The following is a 23,370-nucleotide window of genomic DNA, read 5'->3' on the forward strand; positions in this document are numbered from 1 at the left end:
ATTTTAAATTAAAATCATCAAATTTTACTCGCTTCTTAAAGCGGATAATCACGCACTTTATCCAACTCAGCAAAGCAAATGCCACATAGACTTAGTCAATAGTCAGAAGGATTTAAAATATTATGTTTGAACGAGTAGAGGTGTTTAGATGAAACTTCATTAAGTACGGGTCCGGGATGTCAAAACGAACAAGTAGAGATGTCTATTACGCTATTCTGCCATTCTAAAACTCTTAATACTTATGAGCCGCGCCACTTTTAATCAACTATCCTAAACTAGCTCTAAAGTACAAAAAAAAATTAGCATCGAAATGAAATATAAGTGTTAATATAGTTATACAGTGGATGAATACAGACTTCTACATAGCCGAATTGATTGGCAACTAGTAAAGATAATCACTATTTCATCTTTTGCTTGGTAAATATACCCTGATCAAATCTGTGACAAAACTTACAATGTAAATACAGGAAAGACTGAAAAAACAATAATCCAAGAGGTTAATTATCATAAATAATTTAACTACGTCAACAAGGTCGTTGTAGTATAGTGGTGAGTATTCCCGCCTGTCACGCGGGTGACCCGGGTTCGATCCCCGGCAACGGCGCATATATGTTTTTGCTGTTCTTTTTTCACTCATTTTTCTTGTTTCCTTTCCTTCTTTCTGAGTCAGGGTTTTATCTTCTTCATCTTCTTTCTCATCTAACCAAACCATTATTTTGGACTAAAAAGCAAATATTATATTCACGCATCTAAGAATATTTTATAAAACCACTGTCTATAGCTAATTAAAGTTTCACCACGAAATGTGCAAGTGATATTTCCTCATCTATGGCTATGAAGATGCAGAAAGAAAAAAGAAAAAATAATCTAAAGACGGGAAGATGATGAATAATGAATTGATAAATCAAAGAGTTGAGGATATTTAAAAGTTTATTCTAACTCTGCTTATTTACTGGACTAGATAAACCCCAACTCTACTCTCGGGCGGAGGGCAGAAGAGGTTCATCCAAATTCTGTTCATTAGTAAATTACGTTGGAGAGATATCAACAACAACAACATCATACTCAGTATATGGTCAATTTTGTTTATGTATATATAACTTAGATGTTGTATCCTCTTGACTTTTTCTTTTCTTTTCGCGCGTCCACTGAAGTCTTGATAATACATAAAAGATTAAATCATCGATTCTTACAAGTTATAACATTTATGTTTACAATCTAATGTGATGAAATTGGACAACTATCGAACGGTTATAGCACAAGATTAAATATAATTTATCTTGATTATATGAGAATTGTTTAATTTTGACTTCTTATGTTATTAGTACATTCTATATGTCTTGAATGGACCGGTAGAGATAAGTATTTTATACTGACTTAATAAGATAATTGTCTAGTCCATTATATGTACTTCTACTCTTAATCTTGATATAATTATTATTAGTTGTGTACGTTGTTTATTATTTTCTTTTATGTGTCAACATGCTGATAAATTGGACAATATAATATATATTGGCGAATTAATAATTAGTTGATGGAATCCTTGTCTCAGTCTTGAGATTGATGATATATCTTTATGCAAACTTATAAGTTTTCATGTGTAAACCCAGACGGTGAATTTTGTATCCGACACATGAAATATGTTAAGCGAAAGTTTAAGGAAAATAATTAGTAAATTAAATTATAGTAATTTTATTTAACTGATAGTAACTGAATTACATGGGAAGTTAATAAGATTTAAAGGAATAATTTTGAAACTAAACTAAAAAGGTACAATTACGAATTTTTAATGGAATAATTTGTAATTTATTATGGTATAATAATACGAATTAAGAAAATGCTCAAAGACAATACTAGAAAAACTAGCGAGTAAGACATAGATAGATAATGGAAGACCTCTATTTTTGGGTCTTCTTTTTGCAGTGAGAGAATGTGAAGGAAAAGGGACAACAAGTTTGTGGTTAGAAATTGACGTAAATTGCATTAATTCCCAAAGTTTTAACTAAAATGTATAACTTGATAATTTTAAAAATAAGGTGAAAAAAATGATTAAAATTTGGATGAGTTAGTAAACATTAATTTGTATAAAAAATCTCCGCATAAACAAACCACAAATTGAATATATAGTGGGTCTTTTGCAACCCCACATTTAAACCACCATAAAAGGAATTATTTTGTAGGGGCTAGCACAAATGCCACAAAACAAATTCATAGTAGGGTTTTTTTTTACTACCCCATGAATAAACCGCCACAATTTAGTGAGTTTATTGTAATATTAGAATGCAAATTATGATATTAATGTACCTGCCAGTTCTTTACAACATTTTGACTTAACCAAAATGTCGCCATTCTTCTCAGTAGTAAAAAGTATTTAAAATCTAGATGAAATATGTATGGAATACCAATGATATAAAATTGGAATGTTGCAATATGTAAGGTCCATGAGTAATCTCATAAAAGGCAGTATAATAATAAAGTAGTCCTAATATTAAAAACTAAAAATTATCCTGCAATAATTCTTTATATAATAAAGAGCCAACAAGCTGAGGATCGCTGAATTCTATAAGCTCTAGTCAAACAAGCTGAACATCAACTCATCATCACTCTCTTCTTTTACTTCTTCCTGCAACGAGAGAAAACCAACAAGAGAAAACAATATATGAGCTTTTGCAACTTAGTTAATAAAGAGGGGAGGGGCGGGGGGGGGGGGGGGGGAATAATATTCCATCCTATAGCATGCACGACCTGATAGCGGTTGGGCAAAAGGAAAAGCTATCAGACATCAATCTAATCAACAATCAAAGCGGTTTGGCCAAAGGGTCGGGAAGAGAGAACAACTATACTTTATGGTCACAATTCACTTACATATATATAGACTTACATTGTTGGGAAAAAATTCTTTTCTGAATATTTCAGGGAATTTGTTCAATTGACTCATAATATAGTTTTTTCACACTTGTTAACTAAACTAGAAGTAAAATATTATGAGCATGCATGTACTAGTATTTAATGTCAGAGTTTTAAAACATGCATATAACGCAGAATTAACATCGAATCATGACTAACTTAAATAATTACTAGAGTAAATACTGGTTATTGCAATCAAGATACACTACAAAGAAAAAATAAAATTAGCTATGAACTTCGTCGTCACTGTGTCTAAATCGCTCGTAGGTAACAAAAACTTTTTAATAATCTGCAGCTAATCCATCGCAAAATAGGATTAGCGACGAATTTTTTTGTTTAGCTACATAATTTGTTCATCACTAATTCCTGTTTTTTTTAGTATTGATATAATTTTAGACAGAATACATATACATGTATAACTTTAGACAGAAGAATTACTAGTGGATCATGAAAAATTAGTGGAAGATTGAATGTATACCTTCTTCTTGTCATTGGCGGAAGGTGCAGCGGCGGCATCCTGACCAGTAGTAGGAGCGGGAGCAGCGGCGGTAGCAGCCGCGGTTCCGCCGACGCCGACGTTCATGACAAGTTCATCCACGTTCATCTTCTGACAAAGTTTGGCAAAAAGGCTCGGCCAGTATGATTCCACCTTCAAATTTGCTGCTTTTATGAGTGTACCAATTTTCTCGGCATTAATAGGAATGCCATCATCGTGAAGGATCAAACAAGCGTAAGTACAAGCAAGTTCACCGATGGAAGACATATTTCCTCTGATTTCTTTTCTATATTTCAAGAATAATATTGCAGAAACCCTAATAGAGTAGTAGGAATTTTGAGACTGTGAAACGATTTTGTGGGGTTATTTATATAAGTTTTCTTTTCATTCCTTTCCTAAAGATTTATGATTTATAATATACATACTCCTATTTCAATTTGGTTAAGAGGCCGACCAAAAATATATTTACTGAAAGGAAAAAAAAAAGGGGGGGACAGATATACGATTTCCATATATGTTGAGGAATTCATTTACTTTTTATTTATTTTGGGAAAAAAGAAGGATTTCAGAATGATTAAAACCTCAAAATATTGTTTAGAAGTAATTGGACTTTTTGATTTAGTTGTTATTGGAAAATTTCGATTTTGATCCTTGATATAGTTTGCTAAGCATATTTACCCTTGAAGTGATTAAAATGTATAATTTTTTTCCCTTTACATATGAAATATGTTATATTTAGACTATTTTTAGAATTATATTACCATAAAACGTGAAATTATAATAGTATAATTTAATAACACATGAATAATCAAATGACTTAACAATAAATATATTCATTAAACTTGTGAAGATTTACAAGCAGAAGGATAAATGATTAGGTCAAATACGATCGATCAGAATCAGAAACTATCAGTATTTTAGGGACTAAAAGAGTGAATTTCCTATTGTTTATTATGTTATTGGTTTGCTTCAGGAATACTTTTACTACTAGTAGTGTAGTGATTACAACTATATTATTACTCCAACCATCATTAACATTAGTATTTATTGTTTTAGCTTAAATATATAAACTTAATTTAAACATAAATAAAACCCTATGGAAAAACTAGGTTATACTAAATTTGGATCGTTGAAAGCTTTTCTTGCCTATAGAATTGGCACAAATTTGTTAGAAAGTTAATATACTAGTCCTAGTAAGTACTGCTTGTTATTTTATTTTTTTTTGTTTAAGTTTAAAACCCTAGATGTAGTTGAGGTCTCGAGGACTTTCGAGTCTTTTTAGTGGTTAGAGTTTTATTACATGGTCAATGCATGTTCTTGATGCATTATAGATGTATGAGTTATTAGTTGGTAATAATATTATTTTATTTTATTACTTGTTTGATAAAAAGAACCTATGGCCGAAAGACATTTATAATGATGAAAAGACACATACAAATGATGACTCCTTGAACAAAATAAATATGTTATGACCTCTTCCTGAGCAATGTGTGGGTAAACAAAATACAGAGCTTGTCATGTGGAATCTTTAACAAATAGTTAAAGGCAAAATACCTTAAAACCCCCCCTTAAACTTGATATGGATTATTATTTACAGCCTTAAATTATTTGTGGTCTTAATTATCCTCCTCAACTTGGCCTTTTGAGAGTCATTACTGTTGAACTTTTAAGCCATTGGGCTTTAAAGATGAGTAGTGTGAATTGGGTAATGGTGGGAAATTAAATGGACTGGGTTGGGCTTCAATAACTGACCCGGTTTATTTGGTTAAACTAGTTGACCCAGTTTAATAAATAACGTTAAAAGAACGTATCTTCCTATCATATGTCTGTTCACAGTGAACAGACACCATAGTTCACAGTGAACAAACACCATACATTTTCACAAAGCCAACAATTGCCTATAAATTCAGGCATGACTTCCGTTCTAAAAACTCAGAAATTCAGAAACTACAAAATCACTTTCCCTCTCTCTGCAAGTTCATTAATCCAAAAAGGTCTTGAGCTTTCTTGTTCCTTGAAAATTGTAAGTGTGATTCTCTCTGCTCTTTGAGTTCGTTGGTATCCTGTTTCTAGTATTGCCACTGTTGCAGGAAGGTTTTATTCCGTTTTATTCTGGGAGGATTTAATCCATTACCTTGGCAACTGTGAGGGGGTTAAAATTCCTTAAGGACACACAAGCCAATTGTGGACTCGGATTATTTATTCTATTTCTTCTTCCTCTTGTTTTTCCTTAACAGTGTTGATTTTGATTAATACACGTAATTGTGAAACGATTTAAAGAAAAGGAAAAAAAAATTGTTTTGTTTAAGAATAAACGAAACAGAAACAAAATCGTTTACTGCCTGGTTTCAATTCGTTCTTGCTTCTGATTGGTTAACCTTGAAATTGTTTAGTTTGGAGATTTAGATTGCCAGAGTTATTTCTATTTTGTTAACTTTTCAGTGTCGCAGAAATATAATCTGATCTTGCAGAGAGATCAGATTAATTTCTGCCGCATCAAATTGTTGTGTTCGCTGATTTTGCAGTGTGTTATTTTCTGCTGCAAGTTTGATGTTTTTTTTTTTCAGCAGTATTTTTGCATCAATTTTGGAGATTAAAGCTTAATTACTTTCTACTCCGGTATATTTTTTACTCCGGTCTAAAGAATATAAAAACTTTACCGGGGTATTAAATTTGAATACGGTTTGAAGAATATAATAAACTTCAGCGTTTATGTTTTGAATAGTTGGTTTGGTATTCAGTTTGAAGATATAAAACCTTCCCTGATTTTGAAAAAAGTTCAGTTTGTTGCCAACTTTACAGAAAAATGACAAATGAAAACCAAACTAATAGAAATGCTGCTGGAACGGGTGCTACTATTACGAGTGTTGCTACCTCGTCGAGCCGTTCAACTCCTGCTCATGCTATGGCACCAGCAGAAAAACCCGGAAAATTTTCCGGTATTGACTTCAAACGTTGGCAAATGAAGATGCTCTTCTATCTTACTACGTTGAGTTTGCAGCGATTCATCAAGGAGGATCCTCCGGTCGTGGCTGAAGGCACTCCGGATGACGAACGATATGTTGTAACTGAAGCATGGAAACATTCTGATTTCTTGTGCAAAAACTACATTTTGAGTTGTTTGGAAGATAGCTTGTACAATGTCTATAGTGTCATGGAAACTTCAAAAGCGTTATGGAATGCGCTTGAGAAGAAGTACAAGACTGAAGATGCCGGACTTAAGAAGTTCGTGGCTGCAAAATTTTTGGATTTCAAGATGGTTGACACTAGGTCGGTCATAACTCAAGTCCAAAAATTACAAGTCATTGTGCATGACCTCCTTGCTGAAGGTATGACCCGAATCAATAATTTTATTAATAAGATTTATCTTGTTATTAATTATGAATTTATTATTGAAGGTATGGTCATAAATGAGGCCTTTCAAGTCGCTGCTTTCATTGAGAAGTTACCTCCGTTGTGGAAGGACTTTAAGAACTATCTAAAACGCAAGCGTAAGGAAATGACACTTGAAGATTTGATTGTTCGTTTGAGAATAGAAGAAGACAACAAAAATGCTGAAAAGAAGTCACGTGGAAACTCGACAATAATAAGGGCTAACATTGTTAAGGAGGCGCCACAAAATAAGAAGAGAAAGAAGGCTTCTGGACCAAAGAATTACCCAAGCAAGAAAAAGTTCAAGGGTAATTGCCACAACTGTGGAAAGTCTGGGCATAAGGCCGTGGACTGTCGTGCACCAAAGAATGATGTACTAAAGAATAAGAAGAAGAAGAATCAAGCTAACATGGTTGAAAATGTTGAAGAAATGGAGGACTTGTGTGCCATGTTGTCTGAATGCAACTTGGTAGGAAATCCTAAAGAATGGTGGATTGATTCTGGAGCCACCCGCCATGTTTGTGTTAACAAGGAGTTATTTTCTTCCTATGCCCCCGCAGGACCCGACGAGACAATTTTCATGGGAAATTCGTCTACAGCCAAAATTGAAGGAGTTGGCAAGATTGCGTTGAAGATGACATCGGGAAAGATTGTGACTCTAAACCAAGTTCTCCATGTTCCAGAATTTCGCAAGAATCTTGTGTCAACCGCACTTCTTGTCAAGAATGGATTCAAATGTATTTTTGTTTCTAATAGTATTGTACTAAGTAAGAATGATGTGTATGTAGGAAAAGGTTACCTGAATGAGGGCCTTTTTAAGCTAAATGTAATAGCAGTTCCTATCAATAAAGTTAATGCTTCTTCTTACTTACTTGAGTCAAACACTTTATGGCATGCACGCCTAGGTCACGTCAACTTCAAAACATTGCGAAAAATGATAAATTTGGAAGTATTGCCAAAATTTGATTGCATTAATTCCAAATGTAAATATGTGTGGAATCAAAGTATTCTAAGCATCTTTATAAGTCCGTTGAAAGGAATTCAAGTCCTTTAGACTTAATTCATACAGATATTTGCGACATGAAGTCAACACCATCTCGCGGTGGGAAAAAGTATTTTATTACTTTTATTGACGATAGTACGAGATATTGCTATGTTTACTTACTTAGTAGTAAAGATGAAGCAATTGATGCTTTCAAGCAATACAAAAGTAAAGTTGAAACACAACTAAACAAAAAGATGATAAGAAGTGATAAGGGTGACGAATATGAATCTCCTTTTGAAGAAATATGTTTGGAAAATGGCATTATTCACCAAACAACTGCCCCTTACTCTCCACAATCTAATGGAATTGCGGAGAGAAAGAATCGAACATTGAAAAAGATGATGAATGCGTTGTTGTTAAGTTCTGGTTTACCACAGAACTTGTGGGGGAAGCTATACTTACAGCTAACCGAATAATCAACTGTGTACCTCATAGTAAAATACAGTCTATTCCTTATGAAAAATGGAAAGGAAGGAAGCCTAGCTTGAAGTACTTCAAAGTGTGGGGGTGTTTAGCTAAGGTACAAGTTCCTAAACCTAAAAATGTCAAGATAGGTCCAAAAACGGTTGATTGTGTATTTATTGGATATGCAACCAATAGTAAGGCATATCGTTTTCTGGTTTATTAATCAAAAAATCCTGAGATTCAAGTTAATACGGTGATAGAATCAGATAACGCTGAATTCTATGAAAAAATTTATCCGTATAATAAGGAAAATGGCTCGTCCTACGAAAAGTCCAAGAGACCTCGGGAAGAAACAACAGATATTGCTCCTAATGAGGAAAATCCGAGAAGAAGTAAACGTCAAAGGACATCTACTTCATTCGGTCCAGATTTTCTGACTTTCCTGCTAGAAAATGAGCCTCGAACCTTCAAGGAAGCAATGTCTTCCTCAGAAGCACAATATTGGAAAGAAGCTATCAATAGTGAAATAGAATCCATATTGAGCAACCATACCTGGGAATTGGTTGATCTTCCTCCAGGTAACAAAACATTGGGTTCTAAATGGATTTTGAAGAAGAAAATGAAAGACGATGGTACTATTGACAAATACAAGGCAAGACTTGTTGTCAAAGGATTTAGACAGCGAGAAGGTCTTGAATATTTTAACACATACTCGCCGGTAACAAGAATTACATCCATTCGGATGCTAATAGCGTTAGCCTCCTTGTATGGTCTTCAAATCCATCAAATGGATGTAAAAACAGCCTTCTTAAATGGTGATCTGGAGGAAGAAATTTACATGAACCAACCTGAAGGGTTTGTGGTTCCGGGAAAATAAAAGAAGGCGTGTCGACTTGTTAAGTCCCTTTATGGACTAAAACAAGCACCCAAGCAATGGCATGCGAAATTTGACCAAACCATGTTGTCAAATGGCTTTAAGATTAATGAATATGATAAATGTGTTTACATTAAGAACGTTCCAAATCATATAGTCATTGTTTGCTTATATGTTGATGATATGCTAATAATGAGCAAAGACATTGCTGACATTCAAGCTACTAAGCGTATGCTTGCTAGTAAGTTTGATATGAAAGACTTAGGAGTTGCCGATGTAATTCTAGGAATTAAAATCCAGAGGACTCCTCAGGGTCTAGCTTTGTCTCAATCACATTACGTGAAATGGTACTTGAAAAATTCAAATATTTGGAATTTAGAAGTGCAAGAACTCCAATTGACTTAAACCATCATCTTATAAAGAATAAAGGTGAAAGCACGTCTCAATTGGAGTATGCTTGTGTGTTGGGAAGCTTAATGCACATCATGAACTGTACACGACCTGATATAGCTTGTGCAATAAGTAAACTTAGTCGATTCACAAGTAATCCCAACAAACATCACTGGGTGGCAATGAAACGAGTTCTGGGATATTTGGAATATACCCAAGACTACGCTTTGCACTACAATAAATATCCTGCGGTTATCGAAGGATATAGTGATGCAAATTGGATAACTGGCTCAACAGAAACAAAGTCCACAAGTGGATATGTTTTTACTATTGGTGGAGGAGCAGTATTTTGGAAGTCTTCCAAAAAGACGTGCATTGCTCGCTCTATAATGGAATCAGAGTTTATAGCTTTGGATAAAGCCGGTGAAGAAGCTGAATGGCTTCGAAATTTCTTAGAAGACATTCCGTTCTGGCCAAAACTTTTGGCTCCTATTTGCATACATTGCGATAGTGAGGCTGCAATAGGACAGGCATGGAGCGTTATGTATAACGGAAAGTCTCGTCATATACGACGAAGACATAACACCGTTAGACAACTACTTTCTAGTGGAATTATCACTATTGATTATGTAAGATCAAAGGATAATGTGGCGGATCCGCTTACAAAAGGCTTAACTAGAGAGGGAGTTGAGAAATCATCTAAGGGAATGGGACTATGGCCGAGGACAAGTCAACATGGCGGTAACTCTACCTAGAATTTTGGATATTCCGAGATCTAGGTTCAAGGAGCTCAAACAAAGTTGTGATTGACCGGGTCAACATTGTCAAAGTAAAATCTTTGGTCCATTCTCGTAATGAAGACAATGTTCAGTAACAAGGATAGAACTGTACACGTTCTTTAATGATTACCTAAGTTTGATGTAGTATTTATCAAATAGTGTCAATCTAAAGGATTACACGTTTAGGAATCACCTATGTAAGTGTGAAGTGTAAGCCGCTTCAAGGAGAATTCTGTAAGGCCGATTCTCTACGCACTTATGAGACCAGACGGTTTTCATGACTGAAACGAACACAAAAATGAGAACCAAAAGACGGTTAAGGGTCGATTGTGTGACATATGGTTGTTTAGATATACACCAAAGTTCGACGGTTCAAAGATATCAAATCTACCGATTGACCGAGTATATCCGACATATGTTCACTATGGAAAGTTCAAAGGGAAACCTACTTATCTAGATGCGGTCGATCTTTTCTTGCGAATCACAGAGTTTCCATGTATGTTTCTTCTTTATATAGCCATTCCCCATTCATGTGGGGGATTGTTGGACTTTTAAGCCATTGGGCTTTAAAGATGAGTAGTGTGAATTGGGTAATGGTGGGAAATTAAATGGACTGGGTTGGGCTTCAATAACTGACCCAGTTTATTTGGTTAAACTAGTTGACCCAGTTTAATAAGTAACGTTAAAAGAACGTATCTTCCTATCAGATGTCTGTTCACAGTGAACAGACACCATAGTTCACAGTGAACAGACACCATACCTTTTCACAAAGCCAACAATTGCCTATAAATTTAGGCATGGCTTCCATTCTAAAAACTCAGAAATTCAGAAACTACAAAATCACTTTCCCTCTCTCTGCAAGTTCATTAATCCAAAAAAGTCTTGAGCTTTCTTGTTCCTTGAAAATTGTAAGTGTGATTCTCTCCGCTCTTTGAGTTCGTTGGTATCCTGTTTCTAGTATTGCCACTGTTGCAGAAAGATTTATTCCGTTTTATCCTGGGAGGATTTAATCCATTATCTTGGCAACTGTGAGGGGGTTAAAATTCCTTAAGGACACACAAGCCAATTGTGGACTTGGATTATTTATTCTATTTCTTCTTCCTCTTGTTTTTCCTTAACAGTGTTGATTTTGATTAATACACGTTGCCTAACAATTACTCCCCTGGACGCTGATGTGGCAAAGAGTGTGGGTGCACTCGCCTGCCACATGGATTTTTCTGTATATGTGTCATTTTTTTTTAAAATAAATATATTTTTACCTTTTTAAGTATGTTACTTTTTTAGATAATTTTTTTCGAATACAATTTATAATAAAACTTGGATAGAACTACATTATTTAGGCTAGACTTTTTATTTGGATAAAAATAATAATGTTTTAGTTAATCTATTTTTTAAGTTGACCAGAAAATAAAGATTTATACAATTTAAATAAATAGTCAAGGCATCTAAAGACTTATAAAAAATACATAGCTTGAAATTAACTATTTTGGCTATAATTTTTTATATAGCTCTAAATTACGGTGCTCTAATTTTATTTTATTTTTACAAATTTTACCTAAAAAATAAAAATACACAGTTGAAATAAATAGTTATTGCATCAAAAGAAGAAATAAAAAGAGTGTACAATTGCAAGAAATAAAACGAATAACTTGCATTATACTGCAATTGTACACTCTTTTTTAAATAATCATTGTATAAATCTTTATTTTCAGGCCAAATTCAAAAAAAGATTAACTAAAACTTTATTGTTTTTAGCCAAATAAAAAATTTAGCCTAAATAATGTAGTTCTATCCAAGTTTTATTATAAATTGTATTCGAAAAAAATTATCTAAAAAAGTAACATACTTAAAAAGGTAAAAATATATTTTATTTTTCAAAAAAAGTGCCACATATACAGGAAAAATTCAAGTGGAAGTGCACCCACACTTTTTGCCACATCAGTGTTCAGGGGGGTAATGGCTCTCAAAAGGTCAAGTTAAGGGGGGTAATTAAGACCATGAATGTTTAAAGCTTTAGCTAATAATCCGTGTCAAGTTTAGGGGGATTTTAAGGCATTTTGTCATAGTTAAAACAAGAATTTATTTTGATTGAACATTCTAGTTTGTTTTGTTTATTGTTTACTGTAGGGCATGGGCATAACTCATTAAAAGATTCATGGACTGCTACTCGTTTTTAGTCAATACTACACTCTCAAGTCTCAATCATGGCCACTAATATAATGCCCTTTACAGAAAAGGGCCAAAACTGCCACTGTAGTAAGTACCATCAATCCATCTATTTCGTCATATTTAATTTAATTTTCGAGATGATATGTTGTTTATTGACTCTTGGGATCTGCTAATACGTATTAGAATTTTCATATGGCTTTGGACGAGATTGGATGTTAGAGAGAGAGGAGAGGAGAGAGAAAGAAAAAATGAGAAATTGTGTAACTGAATCCCTTAATTGAAGACACTAATCAAGATTTGGGAATCTTTTAACACTACTAAAAAAAATAGAATTAGCTATGAACTTCATTGCTAATTTGTCGCTAAATCCTTTAGCTAGCATAATTTTTTGATAATTATAGTTAATCCTTCGCCAAATAGGATTAGGAACAGATTTTGTTGTTCGGCTATAGAAATTGTTCGTCGCTAATTCCTATATTTTTTTTAGTGGTGTAAGGAAACGTATACAAATTATAAAAGAAAACCCAGTTAATTTTGGTAATTTGCAAAATATAATTAGTTTGTAATATATATATATATATATATATATATATATATATATATATATATATATATATATATATATATAATCCCGTCTAGTAATGTGTTCATCGTGATGTGAATGCACTCTTCAAACTTAGATGTATAAATGATTGGGATCATAACCTAGAACGAAATTAATTTTATTTCACAACTTGCTATGATCTGCATGCAGGAAAATGATGCACATCAGATATTATTGTATTCACTTCTTAGACATAAGCAATAAAAGTACTTGAATAGCAATTATGGAAGCTCAACTTCATTGGAGTAAATATTATCAATATCAAGATTCGAGGATAAATCTTTTTTGAAAAGAGGAGAATGATAGCAACCATAGAAGTTCAATGTTATTAAAAAAAATAAGGATGAAGTTTAAGAAGCTCCAACAAGGCTCATGCAAGATCTCAAACAAAAAAATTTCAAGACAAGTTTAATCGGCTTTAATTGGCAATTTAAAAAGTGTCTTATGATACAAGAAGAGTTCCAACAGAAGGAGGATCTTTGGGCCAAGCCGTAACAATTATTTGGAAGCCCAAACTTAAGGCCCAAATTTAGTAAAAATATTTTAGAACTTTGAATTAAACTAATCAAATCTTCATGTCCATAAATAAAATTTTCTTCAATAAGATCCAAGATAATATATTACAAACACATCGCTAATATTTTGTTAATTGAATTAATGCTTACCAATATAAATGACAATATTTCTATGTGAGTTCAAGCCTTTTTGCATAAATAACAAGTATGGAAAAAAAAAAGGCATGACACCAAATTTTATAAGGCATGGTCTTATTAACATTTGAAGTTATGCTACTAATTTATTGAGAAACCCATGAAAACAACATAAATTTGTGAGATCAACTTATTCATGGGTAGCATTTTCTAATGCCCCGTGGATTTTGCACTATTGGATAAATGTCTCTGATTCTATTAGTTCTCTAGCCACCTTCATGGTGTATTAGTAGCAATATGTTCTTGTTATTCCGCCATTGGAAGGAAAGAAATTGTAGAAAAATAATTTTTTAATAGTTGCGATAAAAGTGCTTGAATAATTTAACTTGCTTAGCATAGTCCTAATTCTTGAATTCTTGATTTTGGGCCTTTTGGTGCAACTTGAATTGAAACTAGAAGAAGCAATATTCTAGTATAACCCGACCTTGTCACCAACTTGTAGCACACGAGTAGCAACAAATGTCTACCCGATATATATACTAAACCTATCCTAATGCACTGTAGCATAAAGTGTTTTAACCTATACTTCTTGGGATAATTTTTTTCTCCATAACAATCCTTCTAACTTTCTTCATACTCTAATAACGGACAATGTACTCAAAGGTATCATAAAAAGACAAAGGGTGGCTCAAGGGGAGGCTACTAATTAAATCGACCTCGTCGCCCGCTTGTAACACTCGATCGTTAAACAATTGCCCAGCCGATATAGTAAATCGATCTTCTTGCACTGTCACATAAAGGATTTTAACTTCGTACTTCTGGGGATTATCTTCTTTAGTGGAATTTCATAAATCAAAGGAGTGGACACGATTATTCATAATGACCCTTCTCACTTTCTCCATATCCCAATAATGAAATATGTATTCAAATGTCTCATGAAAAGATAACACAAATCTTGTAAGTTGAACTTCTTCATGATTAAGAACTTTCCTGATTATCCAGAGTTTTCTACCTCAATTATTGGTGCTGGATATATGTCTCTAATTTCAACAAATTCTCTAGTTACTTTTCATTGGGTATTTGTTGCAATGCATTCTTCTTCCTCGGCCTTTGAAGGAAAGAATATGTAGAAGAATGTTTTCTATGTTTTCTTGAATGTTGCAAGGGGAGCTTCTTCAGCCTTGCCATGAAAATGCAGAGCGTCAGGAAAGAGAGATTCTTTTATTAGTTGAACTGAACTGTGAAGAGGGAGTGTGTGTATTTGTAGGTTGTTAGAAGAGACCTCCAAGTTATAGTTATTACATAACTGACCTCCAAGTTATAGCATCGGGTTAAATATAAGGATATTTGCATAAATATGCATCTAAGTAGCGATGCATGTCTTTAAGTTTATACCTGCATAATCCTTTTTTTTTTGCAACAGTATTTATCATAATGTTATACAATATTATACACTTAGTATAAATAATGCAACAATCTTGTATAAAAATATATAATAATATATCAAATTTGTGTATACACACCAGAGGCGCAACCATGATTTCAAGCTTATGGGTTCGGGATTCTAATCCTTTTAAGTTACTTGGTTCTAAATTAAGAATTTGTACATACTTAATAAAAGTTTTAAGACAAGTATACAATTTGAACCAAAGCTACTGGGTCCGGCAAAACACGTAGCTGAATTTGTGGCTTCACCTCTGATACACTTTTACACTGTTATACAAAAAATAAATTTTATCTCTTATGAACTTTAACTCACGAAACTCCATCCATAGCTCTATTCTTTTGTCACGACCCAAATTCCATTAAAGGTCGTGATGGCGCCGGACACCACTGTCAGGCAAGCCAACACTACATAATCAATTTAGTTCTCGTTTTATTATTTTGAAATCATGATTTTTCTTCAACTTATAGTAAAAGATGGACTTTATAGAATAAATAATAATATTTTAACAGTTTAAATATTGAATAACCCATAATCATCCCAATATCCGGTGTCACAAGTGCATGAGCGTTTACTAAGGAATAAAATACAATAAATGACCGGAATACAATTTGGACAGAAAGGGAAATACCAATACTCTGAAGGAGACTCTGCTGGTTGCGGGTCGTCTCGAGACATACAGCTCACCTAAGTCTCCGTATCAACCATGCCACTGCACCCACTAGGCCACTAGACATGCATGTACTTGTGCAACAGAAATGCACAGCAAGTGTAGTATGAGTTCGAAAATAACGCGTACCCAGTAATTATCCAGTCTAACATCGAAGAAGTAGTAACGAGAGGTCGACTTCAACCCTTACTAGCGGTCTAATAATACCAGGTACAGTAAGGAAGTGAATAGATATGAATCAGAGTAAATATATGAAATAAACATGTATAAAATACGTGGTACAATTCCCCTCTTTACAATTTTTACTCAAGCTCTCAAGTAGCAAGTTCCCTCCGTAACCGGAGCATATATATATATATATATATATATATATATATATATTGGATATCATCAAGAGGTTATCATAATTCAAATCAGGGAAAACCCCTCAGATACACTGGCTTCTAGCCAAAAGTTACGCGTGATTCCACGAGGAAGAATATATATATATATATATATATATATATATATATATATAGTGGATATCATCAAGAGGTTTTCATAATTCAAAGCAGGGAATAACCCTAAGATACACTGGCTTCTAGCCAAAAGTTACGCACGATTCCATGAGGAGAATATATATATATATATATATATATATATATATATATATATATATATATATATATATATATATATATATATAGGAAATGCCGAGGCGTATGGTCCGATCCAATATAAAAGTAAAATGTTCACTGCCGAAGGTCAGACGGCGCGAACCATAGATGAATCTATTACCTGCCGAGGCAATTGGCCCACTCACATGAGAGTAGTAGAAGGAAATACCCCGTTCATGAATCATACATGCAACGCGGTCAAATATAAATTTAAGGACTTACCCCGCTCGCAAATCATACGTGCAATGCGGTCGAATATAGGTTTAAAGAATTACCTCGCTCGCAGATCGTGCATGCGACGCGACTGCACATAGATTTCTTAAGTTATTAAGGTATTCCTCGATTCTCTTTAAGTTGCGAATTTCAAATGAAAGCTTTTTAAGTTCCCAACCTTTCCTCAATTTTAACTCCTTTCAAAATATTTAATAAGCTAAACCAATCCCGCTTCTTCTCAAGACAAGTAATAAACATAATCTAACAACAATATCAACAAGGCATGATGTAAGCCTAAAACTACCCGGACATAGGCATAGCTAGTAGCTACGTACGGAATCTCGTCACCTCGTGCTTACGTACCCCACAAATAGAAGCACATAATAATTTAGTTCACGTATGGGGTTAATTCACTCTTACAAGGTTAGAAAAGAGACTTACTTCGCTCCGAAGTTCCATAACTGGCTCCCAAGCCCTTCCAACGAATCAAACAGACGCCCAAAGCTCCAAAACTAATCAATAATGATGCAAACTCATTAATATATACTCAAATACTCATTAAAATCCTATTTACAACAATTCCCAACTTCGCTTGAAAATTCGATAAAATCACCCTCGGGCCCACGTGCTCGGATTCCGAAAATTTTTGAAAATAAACTTTGCCCATGACATCACGAACTCAAATATATAATTTATTCTCAATTCCATGTCCAAAATTCGTGGTCAAAATCCAAATATAGAAGATTCTAGGTTTTTCACCAAAACCCCAATTTCTACTAGTTTCCATGTTCAAATCTATGTCAACTCATGTATTTAACTCAAAATCGTGAAGAAAGCACTTACCCCCATTATGATTGATGAAGATGGCACTCCAATGTGCTCCAAAATCGGCTCCCATGGGCGAAAATGAAATGAAATAGAGCCAAACCATCTGTGACGACCCGACCCGTCGTCTCATGTGTTACTGCTCCGGTTCCCCTATTTTATGCTTCTTCATGTTTCGTTATCGGCATGTGGTGTGTGAGAGTTGATTTGGATTGGCTTTGATAAGAAATGAGACACTTAGTCTCTTTAAGGAAGACTTAAGTTGGAAAAGTCAACCGGATGTTGACTTATGAGTTATAGGGCTCGGATGTGATTTCCGGTGATTTGGTTGCTTCGGGGGATGATTTGTGACTTAGGAGTGAGATCGGAATTGATTTTGGAGGTCCGGTGTAGAATTAGGATTGAATTGGCGAAGTTAGTATTTTGGCGGATTCAGGTTGATAGGTGAGATTTTGATCCGAGGGTCGGAATGGAATTCCGAGAGTTGCTGTAGCTTCGATATGTGATTTGTGATGTGTGTGCAAAATTTCAAGTCATTCGGACACCGTTTGGTTGGGTTTTTGATCGAATGCGTGTTTCGAAAGTTTTCAAAGAACTTAGGCTTGAATCCGATGAGAATTGATGATTTTAGTGTTGTTAGATGTGTTTTGATGATTGGAACAAGTTTGGATAATGTTTTAAGACATGTACGTGCTTTTGGCTGGGGTCCTGGGGGCCTTGGGTGAGTTTCGGGGTGGTTTCGGACCATTTCTAGGCCATTTTTAACTGCTGGTTTTTGGCTACAGCAGTGTTCTATGCGATCGCGGGGAATTGGTCGCGATCGCGGTGAGTAAAATGTGAGAAATGTGCCAATGAATCGCGATCGCGGAAAGCCGTTCGCGATCGCGGAGAAGAAATATCCTGTTGCGTTGATCCCACTTCGGAAGCTTATATCTCACAATCTATAAGGAATTTGGAGATGATCCAAAAATAAAAATTGTAGCCCTTTGTGTCTAGTTTTCAGAAATGTAAATTAATTGGAATTTGATGTTGTGTACAAAAAGTTATGGTAGTTACACTATAGGCTGCCTGGGAAGGTCTCTAATACACAGGGTTGATTTTGAAAGCTTATATCTCGCAATGTATAAGGAGTCAGGAAATGAGCAACATATGAAATTATAGCTCTATGTGTCTAGTTTTCAGAACATCAAATCATTTGTAATTTGGAGTTGTGTGCAAAAAGTTATGACCATTATACTGGAGGCTATCCGGAAGAGCTGGGAACTGTTCATCGCGATCGCGAAGCATTGACCGCGATCGCGAAGAGTAAATTTTGGGCTGGAAAAATTGTTCTCCGCGATCACGAAGCATTTTTTCGCGATCGCGAAGAGTAAATACCTGGGCAGAATGTTTTAAAACACGTCAGTCGCGATTTTGGGGTCATTTTACACCCATAGTTGCTCGTTTTTGAAGATTTTTGGAGGAGATGAAAGAGGGATTCAAGAGGAATCAACTTGAGGTAAGAATCTTGGTCTTAAAACTCGATTATATTGTGAAATCCACCTAAAAATTCATGAAATTAAGCCGAAAATTGATGAACTACGGCTTGGAATTTTGAGAATTTAAATTGGGATTTGAGGGAGCATTTGGACTCCGATTTTTGTAAATTTGATATGTACGGACTCGTGGTGAGACGAGGAATCCGGTGATGTGAGTTTTGTAATTTTTTGAGAAGTGGGCCCGGGGCTCGGGTTTTGCTAGTTTCGAGATTTTTGCTATATTTTGATTGTTTTCGATTGGGTATTGTTCCCTTGGCATAGCGTGATGTATTCGCTCTGATTTTGGTTAGATTCGACGCACGTGGAGGCCGATTGGAGGGGCAAAGGCGTCGCGGGCTAGAGATTTCGCCGGTTCGAGGTGAGTAATATTTGTAAATGATATCCTGAGGGTTTGAAACCCCGGATTTGCACATCATAGTGCTGTATTGTGGTGACTTGCACGCCAGGTACGAGCGTGGGGTAGAGCACCGTTGGGGATGTTGACTTGGTCCGTCCTGGTTGTTGATTTTACTGCGTAATTGACTGAAACCTACTTGTTATCATTCATTATTTGGGTTGATTGCTATATTTGGGCTTCATGCCAATTATTTGAATCCTTTAGGGATTATTATCACTGTTTTCATGACACTTAGCATATTAAATGATTTCAGTCCTGAGTTAAACCCTGTTTTGAAATGTGTAGTCATATTGCTAAAGTTTAAAGACTTAAATTGCATTTTCTGATGTTTTGAGTTAAAAGCTATTACTTGACATTGCCCGAGTGGCTTATTTGCATGTTCTGGACTGAGGATGGATCGGGCTGCACGCCGCAGCGATACTATGATGATATTGCGCTTGGGCTGTAGGAGCCCCTCCGGAGTCTGAACCCCCACAGTGAGCGCGGGTACCCAAATGGATCGGGCTGCGCGCCGCAGCGGTCATATGCATTGCATTGCATTCATGCATTGGTTCCTGTTTGTACTACGTGTCATGACATTCAGCACTCTCATATCATTGGCATCCATGCTACTTCTTGCACTATTTACCAGACGCCCTGGTGTTAATTGTTTGTGGAGTGCTGTGCCCGAGGGGCTGACTTATGTGTGGACTTGCATTATCTGAATATGCATTCATTTGCTTGACTGTTGTAAAAGGATATTTTCAAAAGAGGTTTTTAAACTGAGCCAGATATTTTCTAAAGGATTCTTCACGGTCTTATTGTTTTCTAAAAAGGGTTGTACTGTCCTATATAGCATGATGGAGTGCTCTTACGTGATTTCTTGCCTCTCAGTTATTATTTACTCTTATTNGTTTAACTGAGTCAGATAGTTTCTAAAGGATTTTCACGGTTTCATTGTTTTTCTGAGAGAGAGTTGTACTGTCCTATATAGCGTGATGGAGTGCTCTTACGTGATTTCTTGCCTCTCAGTTATTATTTACTCTTATTACCACTGAGTTGGAAGTACTCACTTTACTCCCTCCACCTCGCGTGCAGTTGCAGGTATTGTACACCCGGTAGCGGGTTATTTAGCTGATTGAAGGTATGGCTATTGTAGCTGAGTAAGGTGACCGCCAGCGTTCGCGACACCGGATGTTGTCTTTTGATTTCCAGAATTTTCCATATATGTTATTATCGGCCCTGTAGTTGTGTTCAGGCTTTTCTTTAGATGCTCGTGACTTGTGACACCCCGGTCGGGTAGAAATTAACAAGTTTAAATGTCATTAAGTTGTATCTTCTATTTATTTATGTTTGATAATTGTTAGTGATAGGATTTGGATTAGTTGGCTGGCCTTGTCTTCACGAGAGGCGCCATCAGGACCAGGTTGGGAATTGGGTCGTGACAAGTTGGTATCAGAGCCTAGGTTACTAGGTCTCACGAGTCATGAGCAGGTTTAGTAGAGTGTCACGGATCGGTACGGAGACGTCTGTATTTATCCTCGAGAGGCTGCAGAACCTTTAGGAAAACTTCACCTTCTTGGAATTCTTATCGTGCGCATTTGATTCAGCTTGAGATATAACTCTTGAAATTTCTTTCACACGTCTGTATGCGCACGTGAGCGCTCAGTATTATATGTGCCTTGATGGTTTGTGATTCCCCGATCGAGGGGCGAGATGTAATCTTCGTGAGTATGTTGGGCCAGTCTGGAGGACTTGAGGCTGGATCCTTGCCTATGGCTTGAGCACCGAGGTGCTGATTGTGTGAGCAAGTGTTTTGAACTTATATGTTCAGTATTTCCCCTATTAGCCGGAATGGCGGTTCGGTATTCATGTGATGAGTATGTTAGTACTGCGAGATGTAATTATATGACTTGGTATAATAGATGAACTGTTATGTGATTCGACTCCTATTGTGGATTGATGTGTAGCCCGAATTATGGGCGCGTGAAGAACATTGTCGTACCTCCTAGTTGGGAAGTGAAGTGCATTGCATGCGGCGGTATGAGTTTGGACTCAGGAAGACTAATGACTGAGTAACGTATATGATGGTGAAAGGTATGCTGAAGTACTAAATTGAGGCGAAGCAGGGGTCATCTCCTGCGGAGTGTTCTTGAGTGGTATGGTCCTTACGTGTATGTTAGAAGATCTCATGTGTAATTGAAGGGTATGTGTTGAAATTTAAAAATTCGGGTCGCTTAAAAGAGTGGACTCAGTTGATGTGGGGATAAATGCGAGGGTTGTAGAGGATTTCAGTACTAGATGATCTGTGTTTTCACAAACTTGTAAATGATTTGAGTTTAATCTCACTATGACATTGTGGCATCATTAGAGTAAAAGTGTTATGAGTTGTTAAGTGTGTCTTGATATATGGCTTCGAGCCAAGTTGGGGAGGTTGCTGTTGATTAGCTGATTGCACGGTTATGTGCTATGTTGGTTACGTCCCGAAGTATGCTGGCGAATTAGTTCTAGTTACAGAGATTGAGCCGAGGATGGCACGAGTGAAGCAAAATTTCGACAAAGGTTATATTATGTTCCATATGGTATGAGAATTTCGAAATGTCTAGAGTTGTTGTTGGTAAAGAATGCTCGGTGCATAAAGCAAGAAGTTGCTTGGTTGTATTGGGATGAAGGTCTCATTTTACGGTATCGGAGTGTCAATAAAGCATGAGTGGTTCTGTTCGTAAATCAGGTAATTTGCAGATGAATAAGAGTGAACGACTCTCGAGAAAGGTTTTAATGTGTTCAAGAATCTACATGTAACACTCAGGTGTTTTAAGGTGGTGTATGTGACTAAAGACAGTGTTTTCAATAGAAAATGTCAAGACTTGTGGTATTCTATGTTGATCATGGGATCCTATGTGTCGATACCTGGAAAGTAAAGGTAACGAGTTTAGATTCGCAGAAAGTTCTTCAGAGTAAAGTATTCTGGAATGTGGTTTTTCTGGGAAACAATTGAAAGAGTATTCAGTGGCCTATGGGTCTTAGACAGTGTGGTCTTATGTTCGAGTCTTGTGTGGTAAGCTTGGATTGAGGCATTGTGATGCTACGGCGAGGGAGGAATATCAAGTTGATGATGGATCAGAAGGGAAATTAGATAGATGAAATAGCTTGATAATAGACCAAATCGGTATGGTAAGGGTATGATTAATTCTTCGTATGTGTTCGAGGTAATGACCTTTTACAGGCATGTCGCAGCAATGCTCTTGAGTTCTGACAGCTTGCTTAACTGGTCTGGGTAGAAGGATTTAGTCGTGGCAGTTTAGCTTGTGCAATGGAATTGGGGAGAGAGTTTTTTTAATGAGTTTTATCATGGTTTGGAGACGTATATATTGTCTATAGGCATGCGAAGCATGGGATGTGTAGTGATTTTATTCTAGATGGGATCAATGGAGAGTTCTCGACTAGTTGGGTACCTAGATGTTTGTGGTTAAGAAAAGGGAGATGGAGTTCTCATGTTATCCTAGCGTGGTATGGTATATGTGATATGTTGTGGAGGATTGGGATTTGTGTGTGTAAGGTTACGGTTCAGTTCATAATGGAAAGTCATTAAATTCTTAAGCAGCACGGGCAGCTGCAGGTGATTAAAGAATCGATCTTCAATAATTAAGGAAAATGGTATTGCCAACCATAGGGATTCGACGGGGGTATATATTCCAGAAAAAGGGCAATGTGATGTAAACTGATGATACTTCGGTAGTGTCGCGGCATTTGGGATCGACTGTTGATATCTGAGTTTGTTTGATGGCACAGGGAAATTTTAGAATATCTTTCGTGGAATGATTGGGTACTTGAGGTGTGATATGTATTCGTACGACGCAATTTGGGATCAGGTATAGTGATTTGTGTGCTATATGGAGTTGAAGACTAGGAGTTCTCGTGTTCAGGCTATGCAGTTGTTGTGAATCTTGTGTATCG

The 23,370-nt window shown here is 35.8% G+C and overlaps 1 protein-coding gene and 1 non-coding gene across 2 annotated transcripts; one reads left to right on the plus strand and one right to left on the minus strand.

Moving 5' to 3' along the window:
• TRNAD-GUC lies at positions 533–604 on the plus strand. The gene has a single exon. It is a non-coding gene; the product is annotated as a tRNA-Asp (tRNA).
• On the minus strand, positions 2,513–3,705 carry LOC109224520 (60S acidic ribosomal protein P1-like). Its single transcript, XM_019389091.1, has 2 exons — positions 3,386–3,705; positions 2,513–2,623 (listed from the first exon to the last, which is right to left on the minus strand). Exons 1-2 carry the CDS (start codon positions 3,668–3,670, stop codon positions 2,570–2,572), a joined length of 339 nt encoding a protein of 112 aa, XP_019244636.1. The 5' UTR covers positions 3,671–3,705; the 3' UTR covers positions 2,513–2,569.

The sequence above is a fragment of the Nicotiana attenuata genome, chromosome 3 (assembly GCF_001879085.1).
Source record: "Nicotiana attenuata strain UT chromosome 3, NIATTr2, whole genome shotgun sequence".
Taxonomy (NCBI): Eukaryota; Viridiplantae; Streptophyta; class Magnoliopsida; order Solanales; family Solanaceae; genus Nicotiana; species Nicotiana attenuata.

Excerpts from the sequence above, each read along its gene's own strand:
- LOC109224520 (XM_019389091.1), bottom strand. The coding sequence starts at position 3,670 with ATGTCTTCCATCGGTGAACTTGCTTGTACTTACGCTTGTTTGATCCTT. Across the intron at positions 2,624-3,385 it reads CCGCCAATGACAAGAAGAAG|GAAGAAGTAAAAGAAGAGAG; the intron begins GTATACATTCAA and ends CTCTCGTTGCAG.